General features: G+C 35.1%; 1 protein-coding gene across 2 annotated transcripts; it reads left to right on the forward strand.

Moving 5' to 3' along the window:
- Nucleotides 1-254: 254 nt before the first annotated feature.
- LOC141390821 (uncharacterized) lies at nucleotides 255-13,380 on the forward strand. 2 transcript variants are annotated; one of them, XM_073963781.1, is made up of 3 exons: nucleotides 255-300; nucleotides 3,621-3,956; nucleotides 11,686-13,380. In XM_073963781.1, the coding sequence occupies exon 3, from the start codon at nucleotides 11,688-11,690 to the stop codon at nucleotides 12,588-12,590; it is 903 nt and encodes a 300-aa protein (XP_073819882.1). In that variant the 5' UTR covers nucleotides 255-300; nucleotides 3,621-3,956; nucleotides 11,686-11,687; the 3' UTR covers nucleotides 12,591-13,380. The 2 variants fall into 2 exon arrangements, with proteins under 2 accessions (XP_073819882.1, XP_073819883.1); XM_073963782.1 differs by having other exon boundaries at nucleotides 3,621-3,903.
- Nucleotides 13,381-20,150: the final 6,770 nt, after the last annotated feature.

Genomic DNA, 20,150 nt, shown 5'->3' on the forward strand with positions numbered 1-20,150 from the left:
TACAAATACATCACATAAAAATTAAAAATAACACTTATCAATCTAAAAGGCTAAAAAAAGGTTTGTAACGAAACATTTGGTCCATGCGAGCCAGATAAAGTGTTTTTTAAAATATTTAAAAAAAATTCACAAAAAGAAAAATATTACCAAAAATAATTTTTTAAAATACATTAATAAAGTGGCTAACAGTAGAATTGCAACCTAAAGCTCATTCGAGTGAACACAACCGTTGAACGAACCAGCAGTGAAAATATAAACAAACAAGCAAAAACAGTGTTAATTAGACGGGACAGTGAAAAGGTGAAAAAAAACCCTAAAAGTTATTGACAGAAAAATCTATATATATAAAAAAGAATGATGTTAGTTACTACGCTTATAACTCAAGAACGGCTGAACAGATTTTGACAATTCGCACCAAGTCGGAATGGTCTCATGGCAGTAAAGGATAAAACCTAAAAAAATCGCGAAAATTTGCAAAAATATTTTTTCAATAAAGTAAATTTTTCCACAAATTTCTATCTAGCTTCGCGTTTATAGTAAATCTTGGCACTTATTTGGACAGTTTTTGGCGAAAATTGTATTTGCACCTACTGTGAGGGTCCATTGTACGCCTCTGTTGTGTCAATTTTTGAAAGTTGTATAGTATTTTTATTCACAATCAAATCGATTTTCATTTATTTTCAAGCGTCTTTTTAGGAAATTAACAGCGAAAAATGGTTAAAAGGGCTTAGTTTAGAGTTTGTAAAGATTAGTGGTGGTTTCGGTCAGATACCGATTGAAAAGACTAAGATGATAATGCCAAAAGTGGTTTCCACAGTTTTGAGGAAAAAGGTACAAATCCACAAAATTGGTGGGTTAATTGAAACATCAAGAGCTCCGAGGTAATTTCATTGGAAGTGAAGTTGTGGCATATACGAGTATGTATACTTTTAAACCGTAGGTAAAAACATCTTCGAAAGGTAAACTTCCGATGTATGCGGTATAATAATTAAGCTGTAACAGATATTTTGATACTGTTTAGATTCTGTCATGATACAAAAAAAATGATGCCCCCACTGTAAAAGGAGTATGAATTCAATCAATTTAGTTCCCGCAGAGCTGGAAGGCAATTACAAACGGCCAAATACATACATACAAACATACATATGTACATTGGTACTGTAGGTACACTGTATGTATGTCAATCGAAAAAAGGATGATATTCAAAATTGAACAAAAAAAAAAAAACAAGAAATCGGAGGTACTGGAGTTTTTTTGGTCGAATTATCTGACAAATATTCTTTATCGCCGACATAAGTAGGTAAATACTTATTAAGCGTTAATTAGTTTGTGATATTAATTTGACTATGTTATTTACGTCGAAATTAAATATAGGGTGACCAAGTAATCGACAACAGTCACGTGTTAGTGTGACAAGACTTCAAGCATCCGAAACACACATAGAACGGCAACTAATAGAATAGCTCTGTCCATGTTACCAGAGTCATTGCATCTAACACCGAATTTGCAGCGCAAGTAGAATTCGGGAGATCACATTAAATATAGAAGTCAGAAAAAATAAGTAAAATGTGTTAAGTTCGGCCTGGCCGAACTTTTTATACCCTCCACCATAAAATGTTCTGAACTAAAACGGAATAATTATATTCTTTCCTGTCCACAATTTTAGACGAAGATATTTTGTGACCTCTGATACCTAAATAAGGTAAAAAACATAAAAAATGTATTCAATCGGTAAGGAACCTTATATGGGGCTATATCAAAGTGAAAATCGGGAGGTACAGTTATATAGGGGGCCATACCTAAACATGGACCTATGTTGACAGTTTTTGGTGGAGATATTTTGTGATTACTAGAAACCTCAACGGCCAAATTACAGGTAGTTCGATCAAAAATTTAGCTAAAATACTAAAAATACCAAAAATCGGGAGGTACCGCTATATGGGGGCTATACCAAAACATGGACCTTGACTGTTTTAGTGGATATACTTTGGGAACCACTGGGAACCACAAACCTGAAATTACAGATAGTTTGGTCAAGAAATGTAATTAAAATCCACACAATACAGAAAATCGGGTGGTACTGTTATATAGGGCTCTACCAAAACATGGACCTATATTGACAGTTTTTGGTGGAGATGTTTTGTGATTACTAGGAACCTCAACAGTCAAATTACAGGTAGTTCGGTTAAAAATTTTAGCTAATATCCTCAAAATACCGATAATTCGGAGGTACCGTTATATGGAGGCTATACCAAAACATGGACCTATGTTGACAGTTTTTGGTGGAGATGTTTTGTGACCACTAGGAACCCCAAACGTGAAATTACAGGTAGTACGGTCAAAAATGTAGTTAAAATCCCCAAAATACCGAAAATCGGAAGGTAGCGTTATATGGGGGCTATACCAAAAAGTGTTCCGATATAACCCATCATCGAACTTGAGTTGCCTATGGAAAAACATTTGCTCGGGTGCAAAAATATAGCGTTCTAGCTCAATTAGAGTGATTACAACAGACGGACAGACAGACAGACGGTCATGGCTAGATCGTCTTAGAATTTTATCCTGATCAAGAATATATGTGCAAATGATTAGTTCGATGTGTTACAAACAGAAAAACAAACTAAATATACCCTCCATACTATGGTGGATGCTATAAAAACAGACGAAGGTGGTTACCTGATAACGATCGGATCAAAATGGGTAAATAGGTTAAAATGGGTTAATTGATTAAAACGCAAATTTAAATAAGCACTATATTCAGCATTAAATTCATATTCAATTGCTTTAGTGAAATATCGTGTTTGCTTCAACTGCGCTACCAAATATTTTTATTTACATCGCAAAACGTGTTATTTGCTTAAAAAATATATCTTAGTCCCGATTTAGAGTTACCACATTTTTTTCGCGGCTATTGTCAGTTTATAGAAGAGAGAGTCGAGGAAAATAGAAACACTTTGCCTCTCAGTACCTTCTCTCTTCGTCAAACTGACAATTGTCGAATGTACAATTGTCTAATGTGCATCTGCTTCAAAGATCGTCCTAAACAGTCCAAAACAAAGAAATATTTGCCATTGAAAAGTGATAGCAATAATAGTATTATAGGTTTGAACCAAAGCCATAAAGTTCTGTACCTAACAATCTGCGAGACGAAGTTCGCCGGGTCCCCTAGTAAATAAATAAAAAGTGAAGACAACAACAACAAAAAGTGAAAAAGTGCCATTCCAATACATAAACCAACAAGCAGTAAAAAAACGAAAAAAGAATATTTTATTGGAAAGGACAAAAAATTGCAACAAAAACAAACCGGTGAGAGATATTGAGAGAAAAAAGAAGAAGAATCAAGTGGAAATAAAAAATTGAACAAATCAGAAACAACATTTACTTAAAAAAATAATATAAAATATATAAAAAAGTGAACAGTGGAAGTGGTGCATAAAATTTAAGACAAAGTTACAAAAATATACAAGTGTATACACGACAAAAAGGTGGTACAACAACAAATAGTGCACAACATACATTCAGTACAATAAATAACATTGAACAGTGGAACCGTGCTAAAACTAATGTGCCAAAATAATTTTTTGTGGTTTTTCTGTTTTTCTTTTTTTTGAAACAACAAGTTAACACATACGCATAAAACAAATCACAATGAACATTGGAACAAATACAGTGGGTTATCAAACAAAAGAACAAACGTTTACATTTTTCCCAAACCCAACTACAACAACAAATATTTAATAAAAAAATTACAACATTTTTACAAAACAAAATAAACTAACAAAAAATCGGTACGGGTCGCTAAACCACAAACCATTACAACAACAATATCACAAAACAACAATCACAAGATCAACAGCCAAGCAGGAAGAAGAAGACTAGTCACTGGAACAAACCGAGAGAGGGGTAACCATACAGACACACAAACACACATTATCCATATACAAAAGAGAATCAAAGCGAGTACTCATGCTTTTTTGTTGATTGGCGTGATTCAAAGGATACAGGGTGCGGCAAAATACGACACCGACTCTGTAAACCCCTTGATGACACGTCTAAATTATGGATAATTTGATGCACAGACCCAAATACCGAATTTCAAGCGATTTTTTTTGGAAAAAAGGACAGACATTGACCCTTTTTCAATCACGGGGGAACACACATACAAATCCAATTTAACACACACACATACAAAACCTAGAACTTTCGCTCTTTTTCGTGAAATCTTGGAATCTTTGCTTAATTTTGGAAAAGTATTACACATACAATATCACAAACTAGAAATTTTGCATTAATACCTTGAAAACTGAGAATCTCGCTTTAAATTTGGGAAAAAAGACACATATGCATATACAAAAGAGAGGAACTCTTGTGGAAAAATTGGAAAGTTTTTGTCTCTCTTTGGAAATCGCCTTTTTTTGGGAAATTGGAACTCCTTACTCTCTTTCCGTCTGTCCGAACACAGTGGGAACTTTAAATAATACACATACAATTACAAATCCTAAAATATTTTGCTCTTTGGAAAAAAATTTGGAGTTTTTGCAAAATCTGAGGAAATTTTACGCGCACTATTATTTTTTTGCGGGAATTTTGTACTAACTTTAAAGGAAATAGACACACATACATACAAAAGGGAAGCCTTTGCACCAAACCTTTGATTTTGCTTTGGAAATTTTTTGCTTTTTTTTACTTTCACTTTTTCCGTCTGTCCGAATACAGTGGAAACTTTGGAAACTGACCCGTCATTACTGAATTTGGTACATAACAAAGTTGTGAGCCATTTTGGTTGTGGAAAATATACACACAACTTACTCTTTTTGGAAAAATCTACATAAATTTGGAAATTTGCCATCTCATTTTGTGGAACAAAGTTTACATGACAATTTTGGCGCAATTTTTGGCATAATAGCTGTACAAAGACAACTTTTTTCTCTCTCTTTTTTGGAATATTTTACAAAATTACATACACCAATACATAAGCGTACATCTGAAATTTATGGCGCATTTTTTGGCGACATAATTTCACAAATTGATAACCTCACAAAAACATATAAGCTTTTTTGGAAAATTAAAAATCCTTGTTTTGAACTCTTGCAATCCAATATTGGGAATACTCTCGAAAAATTCATAACCAAACTAAATTTCGGCAATTTGACCCAAACTTGAGGCGTCATTTTGATGACACAACAACATCTTCATGAATTTACATAAAATTAAAGCATATTGTGTTGGAAGAATTACAAGAACTTACAATACAAACGCAAGATAAACATCTATTTGATAATTAACGCGCATTTTTTGGCGTCATTTATACAAAAACAAACATAACCTTACGAATCATTTGTGCGGAATTTTTTGGGAAACATTTCACCTTTATTTACACATAAACCTATAAGGAAAATACTTTACATAACCGCCATATTATATTACCCTATATACAACAACCGATAACTTTTGGAGAAGCGTGGCGTCATTGTAATACACAACAAGCCTAAATAATTGGAGGTTAGATAACCTCAATATTTGGAACTCAACCTTTATGAACATTTTTATCCCATATTTACCAATTTTTTAAACATTTACGTTGCTCATTTAACCACCTAACATATTTCTTTTCTGGAGCTCTGTGATTTATCCCCAATATATTTTCAATTGTGAAATATTTTGCTGGGATTAGTTGAGTACATGTATTGTCTCAACAAAAACCTTTAAAACTTTGGAACAATCTAATTTTGGATAATATAATGCCTCAAATAAAATAAAATCCTCCTGTAAGCGGAATATTAAGTGATTTTATAAAATTTTGATAAATTTTGCGGCTGAAAATTGACACGTTGCTGAACCCATGAAGTAACAACCCAACAAACATTTTTGGAACAATCTTTTGTGGATAAAATTTATTAAAATTTTTTGGATTTTTTGCTCATTTGTGCTTCTTATCGGTTTGTGGATCATCAAAAGTTGCCTTTTTGTCGTTTGTTGCACATTTCTAACTCAATTTGGAAAAAAAAGATTAACCTTTTGTGGAACAAGTGCACACATTTCTCTTGCCTTTTTGCCTCAACTCTTTTTGGAAGAATTTATCTTGTCGAAGTTTAAATTTTTTGGCGAATTTCAGAGATATTTAATTACAAATATTTCTTTTTCTCTCACAAAATCCTCGTTAGTGATTCTAAAGCGATTTAAGATCGTTTTGACTCCACAAATTATTCGTCGTTGATTTTATAATTTGGAAAATAACATCCGAAATTTTGAAAAATCAAAATTTTTTGGATTTGTTGTAAAACCAAAAGGAACAAGTTTGTCCTCGTCATTGGGCGACTTTGTCAAATTCTTGCACAGCAAAAATCTGTTTGAAAGTTAGACCCTTCACTTATCAAAATGGACAAATCTTTATGCGAAAAGTTTGCGAATTGCGTGAATGATCTTAGTGATTACACGTCAATATTATCAATTGCAAACCAGATAGACGACATACATTCACTGGAGTCATCACGAGTGCGGCTGGATGCGGTATACGATGAAGCCGAGGAAAAACCGATCGACAAGAATATGTTAAGGAAACATTACTTGGAGGCGATAGACGCTTATAAGAAGGCAATAGGATCACTTAACGGACAAATACAAACGGTGAAACTAAATCAGAAGGAGAAAAGAGCCAAAAGAGAATCTCTAATGGAACAAAAAGCTAGCGGAGAGCCCACTTTAACCCAGATTTCGAGATTGCCACCATGTGATACGGAATGTTTTAAAGGAGGATACGCTGGCTGGCCAACTTTCAGAGATTTATTCACAGCAATCTTCATAACAAGTTCGAAATTGAGCAACGTGGAGAAACTTTTCCATCTTAAACAAAAGACAACAGGCGAAGCTCGAGAAATCATCAATCAGGTGCCCTTAACAAACGATGGGTTTGAGCTCGCCTGGAAACTTTTGACAGATCGATATGAAAATCGGAGGATGCAAGTGAACGAGCAGCTTAAAGTACTTTTCAATCTCCCAAACGTCACCACTGATTCAAGTTTCACAATACAAAAGTTACAGAGAACAGTAAATACTTGCGTTCAGACATTGGAAACACTCAAAATTCCAGTTTCTGGATGGGATCCAATTCTAATTTATCTGTGTTCCAGTAAATTACCAAGATCTTTTTTGGAGGAATTTGAAAATTCGCTGGAGGATTGCAAAACTTTGCCATCATGGGAAGATTTCAATAAATATCTTACTCATAAATTCAAAACCATGGAGTCGGTGGGAAATATTAAGCCGAACTTTTCAAAATATAGTCAACCTAAAGTGGAGCAAAATAAAAGGATGAGATACACCAACAGTTTCCAGACAAGCACTTTTCCGAAACCTCAAAATCAAAGCGCTGTGGGAAAAAATAAAACTAATTTATCTCAACAATCCAAACAACAGTACCAAAATACTTGCCAACTTTGCAAGTCGAATCATTTTATTCGAGATTGTCAACAATTTTTGGCTAAGAATGTGAACGACGGAATTCACGTCGTCTAAAATTCTCACTTATGCTATAATTGTCTATCTTCCAATCACGGAGTTAAAGAATGCAAGAGTCGTTTTGGCTGTAGGAATTGCAGTCAACGACATCATACCATGCTTCACAAAGGTACGGAGAACCGAACCTCAATACAACCCCTAGAACGAGATGGAGAACGCCCTAGTACAAGTACTTCAACTCTAACTACATTCATACAGTCCACTTCGAATGAAAACCCGCTAAATACAACTACTTTGACTCTCCAGGATAATGGAAACAACAAACAAAGTTCTGGAGAAACCTTGCTTTTTACGGCTCTTGTGCAAATTGAAGCAAATGGCCAATTTTATGACGCCAGAGCAATAATTGACTCTGGGTCTCAGTCTACATTTATTACAGAAAAGCTCAAAAATCGATTAAGTTTGCCAACAAGAAAGAACCTTGTACACGTCTCAGGCATAAATCAACTTGTTGCAGAAACATCAAATAGATCTTGCGTTTTTACTTTACGATCACGAGTCGAACCCAGCTTTAAATTGGAAGTTTGGGTACCCGTGTTAAAATCGTTACCATCAAATTTGCCGCCCTATACTTTGGATAAGACTCAACTTAGAGATGCCACGAATATGGAGTTAGCAGATCCTAAATTCTATATCAGCCAACCAGTCGATCTGTTAATTGGAATGGATATAGGACCACTTATCTTTACAATTGGAGCTCCGATGAAATCAATTGGTACTCTATTAGCCCAAAAAACAGTTTTTGGATGGATTATTGGCGGACCATTGCTAGATGAATCACAGAAACAACGACAAATTACACTTTGCAATACAGTTTCCTTGGAGAAAATATTGACACGTTTTTGGGAGGTGGAAGAAACCCCAAAACAGGCTTAGAGGTCAGAGGATGATGTCTTTTGCGAACTAAATTACATGGAAACCACACGAAGGAAACCAGATGGTCGATACGTGGTTACACTACCCTTTAAAAAATGCGAAGAGCTTGGAGATTCGAGGAATATAGCACTGGCGCAATTCTACAGGATGGAAAGAAAGCTAATGAAAACCCCTGAAATCAAGGAACTCTATGATAAAACGATCCTGGAATATCTTGAATTAGGACATATGAGGAAGATTTCGGCACAGGATATTAGCAAAACTCCGAACTATTACCTACCTCATCATGCGGTTATCAGACCCGAGAAGATAACGTCGAAACTCAGGGTGGTTTTCAATGCCTCAAGCCCAACATCAAACAAAAAGAGCCTGAATGATAACTTGTTTGCTGGACCAATCTTACAACAAGATATTGTGTTACAAGTACTGAAATGGAGATTTTTCAGATATGTCTTTAATGCCGATGTGACAAAAATGTACCGGCAAATATTATTGAACCCCAAGCAAACCCAATTCCAAAGGATTCTATTTAGAAAATCTCTCAATGATCCTGTTGAAGACTACGAATTACTGACGGTCACTTTTGGAGTGAATTGCGCACCTTTTCTAGCTCTGCGAACTCTAATACAATTGGCAGAAGACATAAAGGATACCCACCCTCTAGCATCGAAAATAATATTGGAAAATTTATATGTCGATGATGTGTTAGCCGGAGGGCACACATTACAAGACACAATCAATTCTCGGAAAGAACTCATTTCTGCAATGGAATCTGCAGGATTCGAGCTGATGAAATGGACATCAAATGATCCACAGATTATTAGTGATTTACCAGCGGAAAAATTACTTCCTGTAAACCTACTTGATATTTCCGAGGATGCATCTACAAAAACCTTAGGGATACGTTGGAATATCTCAGGAGATTTCTTCACATTCAACCCTCCAGACATGGAAAATAAGGATTCCTATACAAAAAGAGAAGTACTTTCAACGATCGCGAAATTATTCGATCCATGTGGTTGGCTCGCGCCTATTGTAGTGGTAGCGAAGCTAGTCATGCAACAAGTATGGCTAGATAAGATAACCTGGGATGATATTCTGAAACCCCTTACACTGCTAAATTGGAAAAACTTCGTCAAAAATAGTTGCGAGATAGAACACTTGAAAATACCAAGATGTATTCATTTCTCACCAGACACAAACATCGAAATACATGGATTTTGCGACGCCTCAGAGAGTGCCTACGCAGCCGCCTTGTACATAAGGATTGAAAAATCGAATAACGAAATTGAAACTTTTTTGCTAACGGCCAAAACTAGAGTTGCGCCTATTAAAAAGATCTCTCTTCCACGGCTGGAATTATGCGGAGCCGTTTTACTGTCTAAATTGACGCATACAATCTTAAAAAATCTTCAAATCTCAAACTTTTCATTACACTATTGGACTGATTCTACAATAGTCCTTGCCTGGCTCAAGAAACCGTCGTGCCATTGGTCAACTTTCGTCGGAAATAGAATATCAGAGATTTTAGACAATGTGGGGAACGAAAATTGGCATCATGTTGACTCAGAGGATAACCCAGCAGACATTGCTGGTCGGGGTTGCTCGCCTAATGAGCTAAATAGTCATCAGTTATGGTGGCATGGCCCACACTGGTTGAAATTACAGAAATCCAGTTGGCCATTAAAGGAAGTTACTGAAGAAACTAGTCTAGAAGCAAAAACTGTAAAAGTTCTGGCGATTAACATCGATGAAGATCCCTTGCAGAATTTTTCCTCTCTATCAAAACTTTATCGAACATATGCTTATGCTTTGAGATTTTGGAGAAATACCGGTGAAAATAGACGGCATCTTCGAGTTTCTTCGATGGAGCTTACAGCAGAGGAAATTCAAAGCGGAAAAAGAGCCGCCATTATACGAACCCAGAAATTTTACTTTCCCGATGAGTACGATGTTTTACAAAAGCGCTCACGAATATCATCAAGCTAACCTTGAACCCTTTCTTAGACGCTAAAGGCATTATGCGAGCAAATGGTAGGCTCGTACAATCGCCGGCACTCACCTACAATGAACGGCATCCTATTATTCTGCCCTACAATGCGAAGTTGACGCATCTACTTGTTGAATTTTCACACAAAGTAACGTTACACAGTGGAAACCAGTTATTAACACGTATTTTGAGATCTGAATTCTGGATATTCAGACTAAAGCCGTTGATAAAAAAGGTTATCAACAACTGCAAACCATGTGTATTATACAAAAGTCATGCTCAAAAGCAAATAATGGCATCGCTGCCCCCCGAAAGGACGTTATTGTCACGCCCATTCAACACAACAGGGGTTGATTTCGCTGGCCCATTCAACATCAAAAACTTCACTGGTAGAGCTTGTTTGATCACCAAAGGCTACGTCTGTGTTTTTGTCTGTTTCGCGACAAAAGCTATGCACCTCGAAGCCACCAGTGATTTATCAACTCAGTCATTCCTAGCAGCATTTTCGAGATTTATTGGTCGGCGCGGCTGCCCATCATGTGTTTACTCAGACAATGGTACAAATTTTGTGGGAGCTGCGGAAATTTTGAAAAAGGAAAGACTCGCTTTTTTCAAGACTCTACAAAACTCTGTTATTCATCACAACATACAACAAAATCTTAATTGGAAATTCATTCCTCCTGGAGCTCCCCATATGGGCGGTCTTTGGGAGGCAGGTGTAAAATCCTTTAAAACCCATTTGCGTAAATCAATTCCGAAAATGAACTTTACATTTGAGGAATTTTGTACTATTCTTACACGGATTGAAGCATGCTTAAATTCGAGACCACTTAGTGCTGCTAGCGAAGATCCAAACGATCTATCCCCACTAACACCCGGCCACTTTTTGATTGGCACGCCAATTCTTGCTCCACCCGAACCTGATTTCTCAGATTGCGACATAAACTTAGCAAATAGATGGAAAAGGCTCAAGATTATTTCCCACAATTTTTGTCAGAGATGGAAATTAGAGTACTTGAGGGAATTACACCGTAGAACTAAATGAAAATATCAGCAAGATAACTTAAAAGAGGGGGACTTAATAGTCATTAAAGACGACAGACTGGCTCCCAATGAGTGGAAAATGGGAAGAGTCGACAAAGCATATCACGGGGTAGACACCAATGTCAGGGTTGTAGATATACGTACTAGTGGAGGAATAGTAACTCGACCCATAACGAAAGTCGTCAAATTATTTACCGACTGACTAGTCGGACCCCTTTTTTGTAAAAGCCTTGGTACTCCCCTCTCACTCTTTTTAGATATGGCAGCCTACTTGGAAGAACGAAATATGGAAGTCAACAACCGAGCCCCAAGACCAGCCCAGCCACGATCCCATTCACCAGATCGCCGACGCCAGCAGCAGCCTTCAAGGAGCAGATCGTCACAGCGCCAACACCGCCCCAGTTTTTGGCAATATGCCTGCGGTCTTTGCCAAGACGACCACGCCATCAGTTCATGCCGTAGATTCTTAGGCCTATCTCCCCAGCAGCGTTACGAGACGATAGAGAGAAGAGGTTATTGCAGAAACTGTTTGGCGAGAAGCCATTTGGCTCCGGATTGTCAATCACTCATCGGTTGTCGCAATTGTAATGGCCGTCACCACACTCTGCTCCACGATGCCCCACAAGTAGAGGAGCCTCTGCCACTACTATTGGACGTCCAAACCAGATTCACTTGGGATTTGGTTTTTGTTCCCACCGCCATGATACGCGTGATGGGCACTGGCATGGAGACGTACGCCACCCTCAGATCGCTAATAAACCAAGCTTCGGTGATGTCTAGGATATCATACTCGTCCTTTAGAAGACTTGGCTTGAGGTCCTTCCTGCATAAGGAGCGCAGGTTCACCACGTTCAAAATCATGGGCCGAAATACAAATGATACGTGGGCTTTAAAAGTGAATGCTCTTATCACAAATGAGCTCCCTTACCGGCCGTACGATGACCCAATAATTGAAGACCCAGCCCTGGACATTCCTAGCAACCGGCTGGCTGATGTGGACCCCAGAGGCAACACCCCAATAGAGATTGAGCTTGGTGGCGATACTTACTCAGCATTAAGGCGGGAAGGTCTATTATTTACTGGTCTAGGGGATGTCTATGCATACGAGACAGCTGTGGGCTTTGTAGTGTCAGGGCCTATCAAAAACCTGCCGAGAAATTAAACAATGTACGTAAACACTGTGTCACTGTGGGGGGAGAATGTATGGTCACGGACCATACTTTATAAAAACAATGGGAAGACTTTTGTTTCTCACTGTCTTGTCTTCAAAAATAAGTTTTTGGTTAGCGGTTCGCAAAAGTGTATATATGTACCTACAAAATACATACATACGCCCGCAACTGCTCTCATAAATTCTAGTTGCAATTCCAGTAACATTGGAAAACATAAGTCGGGCTTATAAGCATTCGCGGCAACAAGTCTCGCTCTTGTCTTTTACCGGTATTCAAAGCGTCCGTATCCCCCGCAGTGACAAAAGTGCAAGTTTGAACAAAATCACAAGTTACACAAACATTAAAATCATTAAAATATAGAAATTGTTAAAACCACACAAATTGTTAAACACACACAAGTTGCTAAAAAAAACACAAAGTGAACATAATTTGCAAATTGCTAAAGATCTAAACATAAAAGTTCACAAAGCACACACATATATGTACATACAAACACACAATTACATTAAAAACCTACCAAAATTGAATTGAACATACTTACCACCTAGTTAAAATAATAAATAATATAAATAAGTTAAAAAGCTAAAAATACTTACCTAAATATTGCACCCCCCTATATTGCCTAAAATTCACCTAAACCTAAACTTAACCTACAAGAAAAAATTTGCCTAAAGTTCATTGTAAAAACTTAAACTAATTGTTTGCATATACCCCCGTGAGTTCCTAGTTAATTACCTACCTAAAACCTATTGTACAAACACATTGAATTACACCTACAAATACATCACATAAAAATTAAAAATAACACTTATCAATCTAAAAGGCTAAAAAAAGGTTTGTAACGAAACACATTTTATATATTTTAAATATATATGGATGTACTATTTCTCACATTACAGATACCCATTTTCCGCTGATGATTTTCAATGTGGCAGAAGAATGTGTTTTATTTCACAACGTTCAATGGTATTCCCTGTATTTTATATTTAAAAGTGATTTATTTGTTTTCTTATATTAAAATTAATGTGTGGCACTAAGTAATTATGTACATCTGTTATTAATTATTCCATTCCGTTTTTCTTTCTTTCATCTGTTATTTTTTACGTACCTATGCGTCTGGTGTTGCTTTTGTACTTGACATTTCAATTAAATAAATAACCACCACCATTTATAAATGTGTGTATGTATCTTTTTTTGTGGCTTTTGGGTTTGTATTTAACAAAAAAACAACAAAATAATTGTAAATATGAATATTTTTTTATTGATTGGAAAAATGCATTCAACAATTTTTTTAATCAAGAAAATATTTTGTTTTTATCAAGCAAAATGTGGAATATTTTGATAAATGTTTTTGTCAATATGTGAAATGTTTTATCAGTTCAAAATAAAAAAATCGATAAATATTTTAATCAATATTACAATTTTATTTTATCAACATCTATTTTTACTTTGTGATCAAAAAATTTTATCGAATTTTGTCAATATGACAATTTTTTTATTGCCGGAAAATCAATAAATTTTTGGTTGAATCTTTGAATTTCTTTATCAAATGGCTACAATTTTTTTTCTGTGTATATACTAGCAGAAGCCGGTGCGCTTCGCTACCCCGAATACGGTACATTATAAAGCAATGCCAGTAATTAAATTAACTTTAAATGCTACCGTTTTTTAAATATTTCAATGCATAAATATAGGATGAAGGCGTTTTCTACCCGTTCGGTGCTGTGTATAGAGCTTATGACATGGTATTTTTGTATGGAGCGTGTCGGATATGTAGTAATTAGTATATGTAGCCTTGGTTAATTCCTTTCTGATAATAAGTCCACGCGAACTATAATTATAACTTTTACTGACATCAAAATCGCACCCTTAAATAACGAATCAGAAATTCAATATTTTATTATTATCCCTTATGTATACACAAGTGATATTTTTTAATAAAAGGTCAACCTGAAATCTGAATCGATTTCACAATAATTCGGCACACATTTTAGAAATCTTGACAGATTTTAATATAATTCAAATACGTGAAAACTGACGAAAATATGTTCGGGAGCTGTAACCAAATTGGCAAATTTATTTCTTGGCATTCCAAATTTCAATGAAATTTGACATACATAGCGTGTTTGATGCACCAAATACATGAAATCGGCCAAAAATATGTTCAGGAGCTATAACCAAATCTGAATCGATTTCAATATATTTTATTTTACACCAAATTCCAACTCACAATCCAAGAGTAAGAGTAAATAGTCGCAACTGACGCCTCGTCGTTTTCTTGGGGATAAAAAATCGTCAATTGGTTCCTTCGCATTACTTAGTGGTCAATTGTGTAACTAGTACTGCTTAGAACTAGTTCTGGACTACTTAAATTGCAACAATTAGAATTTTCATTGCAAGCGGGAAATGCATGATACTCTCTTTCACACTACCACATACAGTTGAACCTCGATTATCCGTGAATCGATTATCCGGGAACCTCCATTATCCGTGATAGAAAAGAAATGTTGGACTTTTTTCCATTTCTTCTATTTTTCGTTATAAACTTCATTACCCGGGAGTAAAAACACACTTTCCAATTAATTTGATTAAACAAACAAATGGTAAACAAACGAAAACTGGAAATTCTCCCGTATTACACAATTTGTGTATTTATGGTATCACAAAAACCATGGGGCAAAGTCAATTCAGATGAATCTGATGATGATGATATTATGTATCCTTCTAAAATTTGGTGGATTACCGTAACAAATTTAATAAAAATTGCAGATTTTCATATTATTGTACAATATTATGCCATTTTTAATTAAAAATATGTTCAAAAACTGTATAAAAGCATTGCCTCCATTATCCGAGAAAATCGATTATCCGTAATGCCTCCGGTCCCGACCATCACGGATAATCGAGGTCCGACTGTACTTAATTTGCAGCCATACACATTGAAAGGCCTTTCGTCGTGGGAGCAAGCCAGGGATGGAAAATGCAGTACAATAGTACTTTTTTCAGTACCATTTCACTACAAAAAGTACCAAAGTACCCCCGCGGCCAATTCAGTACAATTCTCTATTCTAGAAAAAATGTACATATGTGGAAATAAAAACGCAAAATTCAAGATTAAAATTGCTAGAAATTTAAAAAATCTGGATGTATGTATCTTCATGTTGGGAATATACAAAATATGAACCGATATTGATATTTTTTTCCGTGGAGCTCTTCCACCCTTTGAGAATCCTTAATATCATGTTAGAGTCACTACGGTAGACTAATTATGTATTTAAAAGACTTCACATCGAGCGGTATCGAAGTACATTCCAATATGAGAACCTGCAATACCTCTTTATGGCGGCTATAATAGTTGGCAAACTATCGATAGTCTGACTATTGTTTTGATTACTGACGAAAAAAAAGTTTACATCGGCCACCAAAGCATTTTTTGAACTATCACCAATTATTTAAAATATAATTTGTTCAGAGTTCAATATAAACAAGGCTTCACGACAAGGATCAAAACGATAGTCGAACTATCGATAATTTGTCAGTTCTAGGCTATTTAAAACGTACATTTATACCCACATTCTCCATAGGAATGTTCTATGGGGGCTATATCAGAACGTGGACCCGCACTGACAAATTTCTGGGGGAGAGTTTTGTAGCCCCATCGAAGACTAAATACCAAATTTCAACAACTTTCGTATTATAATGTGGCTCAAACCTTCAAAATACCGATAATCGGGAGGTACCGTTATATGGGACCTATATCAAAACGTGAACCGATAAAGCCCATTTTCAATACCAAACTTCCTAGGAGTAATTGAAGCTTGTGGACCATATAAAAAAGCTCCATATTAAATATTGAGAGCTGTATCTTGAATTCAACAGACGGACGGACCTCGTTATATACTTTATACGGTCTCCATCGAATATTTCAATGTGTTACAAACGGAATGACTAAGTTAATTATACCCTCCATTATGGTATAAAAATATAGACCATTTTGCAACATTCTTCAGATTTCATAGATACAAGCCTCTGTTGTAGTTTTTTTAACTGAACAAAATGTTTTTATTTTTTCCTTCAAAAAATTATTAAAAAGTACCTTTTCAATGAAAAAAGTACCATTTTAGTACTTTATAAAATTTTTAATTTTCCATCCCTGGAGCAAGCACACGTTAAATGAGTAAGTGATAACCAGATAAATTCTCTCATATAATATTCTCCTATTTATATTGAGACTTGCATGAGGAACCTGTTTTTTATTTTCTTGCTCGGTTTGTTTGCTGCAGCGTTGCCAGTATTTTTTATACTCTTTTCCCCAACTTGTCCAAAACTTTTCCCCAAAATTCCCCAGATTTTATTGAATTTCCTCAAAAAAATCCCCAAAAATTTTTTAACAAATAATTACAAAAAAATCAAAAGTAGTTTTATTTTACTATTGAAATGCATAGCATTAAACTTGTAAAGTATTATATATACTTATATATGAATTAAATTAACGATATTGAAAACTTCACTTTCAAGTGATTCAGAATCATTAGTCTTATTGGATTTATATAAATTTGTATAATGAAAGAGTTGTAACATTTCTTTATGTGGGCAAAACTTCTACAACAAATGGAGTTGTTAGAAAATTGATTATTTATTCTAGTAACTCGTACTGCATTTTACTGAATATGGTTCAAATTAAGAGACTCTTTCTACTTAAGAATTACTTTTTGGAACAGAAAGCACATTTAATACCATCTCCAATTTACGAATGATAACTTTCTCCATTGCGATTCGTAAACAATCGTGGAGATTTTTGTGTTGACAACTGGTTCTAAAAAGGTTCGTAAAGAGCCAAAATTGTGTTGACCTAGTGAATTGCTGCAAATATTGGGGTAAAATTGCTTGTAAGTTTAAAAATTGCATATTTGTAGGCATCGGTTTCAGCATTTGTATTAACAGCGTTTAAGATATTCGGCACTGGTCTTTTTTACTTTAATAATTGTTTGCTAAATAAAAGTAAAAGTCAAAATTAAAGCCTAGGTCCATGGCTTCTCATAGTACATATGCCGAGTCGTTTTCGATCGATTCCACTATTTTTTCAATATCTTCTTAATTTTTTTATAAATGGTTTCAATATTCGAGTGCACAGGGGAAAATGCATATTAGTCCCGGTCCACACTAGCGTGAATTTCATTAAAAAATTTCATGAAATTAGGTGTTCTTAAATCAAATTCCCCACTACAGCAATTTTATTATTTTACTCTACTATGGACGTCGATCTAGAGACGCATAATTTCATATCAAAATTTCAGTGAAATTACTGTAGTGTGGCCCGGGACTTAGCAGTGTGCATCGGTTTGAAAACTTAGATTAAGGCCCGTTCTTACATATTTTCTTTTAAATCCCTTACTTTAAGAAAAATAAGGAATAAAGTTCGCATTACCAGGGATTTGTTATTACATCTTCCATTCCATTTCAAGCAAAACAGTCTGTATACATCAAATTTACTCAAATCGGATTGGTTGATTTGAATTTGCTCTCAAATTTTACTTGCTTTTGGGCGCACTTTTAATTTTAAAAGGAACAAAAGTTCCTTTTAATTTATCTGACACTTGCTAGGTATTAAAGCAAACTTGTAGGAATAAAAAACGGGTTATCTGTCCGATATCGGCCAATATTTAACTACAAAAAGGACATAATAACGGGCCTAAGCATATGTATCTCTTTTATAATTGGAGCCATGAATGTTAAATAAAGTTTAATTTCATTGCCCATCAATCGAGAAATCATTTCTGCAGTTAAGTTCCCTTCAGCAGTAGAAATGATTGAAAATGTTTGCAGTCGGAGAACTTACTAGAAGCCTGGTTAGTTCCTTTTGAGAGCACACCAAAGACGTTTGGGTTATTTACAGGATGATACAAATTAAAGTTTATGAAAATGATAAATTAATTGTTGATTGGTATGATGGATGAGAGGTGATGAAAGCTTAAAAATTGTATGAACGCACGGCTTCTCTTCTCCCGAACAACTGACAAAAAATTCAAATTATGAAATAGATTTTGACATTTACATGTCAAAGATGATTAGTTATTACCAACGGCGGTAATGTTATCCCTAATCGGCGGCAACAATGTTATTTCAATTCAACCCACTGTTCTAGTACGCTGTCAGTCGTCGAACCGCATGATAACTAGAGTTGTACAATCTAGTTCATTTGAAAGATCTAGTTCAATAGCTCAGATCTTTAAACTGAACTAGGTCAGAGATCTAGTTCATAGTTCACTGTCCAGTTCAATCATTCGGATAAAAATCGTTCACAGGGTTGCCAGATAAGTTTGGTCGAAAATCGACACTTTTCGGGTGCCAAAATCGGCAAAATCGGCAAAAATTTTTCAAAATCGGCAAAAAATCGGCAAATTAAAAAACATTTATTTTAGTTCAAATTATCGCTTTATTTAATAAGCAAAAGTTTAAAAAATATCATGTTAAGTACAACAAAATAATTAACAATTCATAAAACAAGGCAACAATTCAAAATATGTATGAATATAAATGGTTTTACCATATACATATGAAGTAAATATTTATAAGTACGTGAGATCAATATATTTTCAATTCAGTCAAGCTAAACAAAACTTATACAAATATTATCTTAAAAGGTTAACTAATAAGGTGATCGTTTGTGTATTGCAATTTTGAAATGTTGGTTTACAATTAAATTCAATTTCATTCATAAATATTTGAATTAAAGTTTCGTAACAAATAACACTGGTCAACACGACTTTTGTTTCAACCGAAGTTGCGGTTGTTTCTAGATGAAATCGGCGAGTTATTTTCAAATCCGGTCCCGGTTTTTCTCCATCAGCTCTTGTTTTTGAGATATAGCTCAAAATCGGTTTTTATGAGTTTAACCCAGACTTTCGTTATTTTTGGATACAAACAAATATTTTTTGTGGGTTTTTCGACATTAATATATTAAGAAGATGTTGTACGCTCGATACAAATCGTTTTTGAAATAGTTATGGTGAGTATATATCAAAAAATATAGAAAATATACGACGGACCTTATAAAAATTGCATATTTTGAGTACTTTAAGTTGTAATTACGTCATCGGGGGAAGTCATAGGATCTTCATATGGCAATGCGGATATGCTTAGGGTGTCTACTATATAGTCCAGTATTCAAATATATAATATAAAGTTCATAGCGCCCATGATTCGGCCATAACCTAAAAATCGCCATGAAGACTGCTAAAGGGAAATCATTTACCAGTGATGTCATTACCACATAAGCCATTTACTTTTCAATGACAGTCTTCATGATGGTTTTTAGGTTATGGCGGAATCATGGGCGCTATGAACTTTATATTATACATCTGAATACTGGATTATATAGTAGACACCCTAAGCATATCCGGAGTACCATATGAAGATCCTATGACTTTCCCTGATGACGTAATTACAACTTAAAGTACTCAAAATATGCAATTTTTACAAGGTCCGTCGTATATTTTCTATATTTTTTGATATATACTCACCATAACTATTTCAAAAACGATTTGTAT

Source organism: Musca autumnalis, unplaced genomic scaffold (assembly GCF_047663935.1).
Source record: "Musca autumnalis isolate F117 unplaced genomic scaffold, ASM4766393v1 scaffold_1, whole genome shotgun sequence".
NCBI lineage: Eukaryota > Metazoa > Arthropoda > Insecta > Diptera > Muscidae > Musca > Musca autumnalis.

Coding starts and splice junctions, on each gene's coding strand:
- LOC141390821 (XM_073963781.1), top strand. CDS start 11,688: ATGGCAGCCTACTTGGAAGAACGAAATATGGAAGTCAACAACCGAGCC.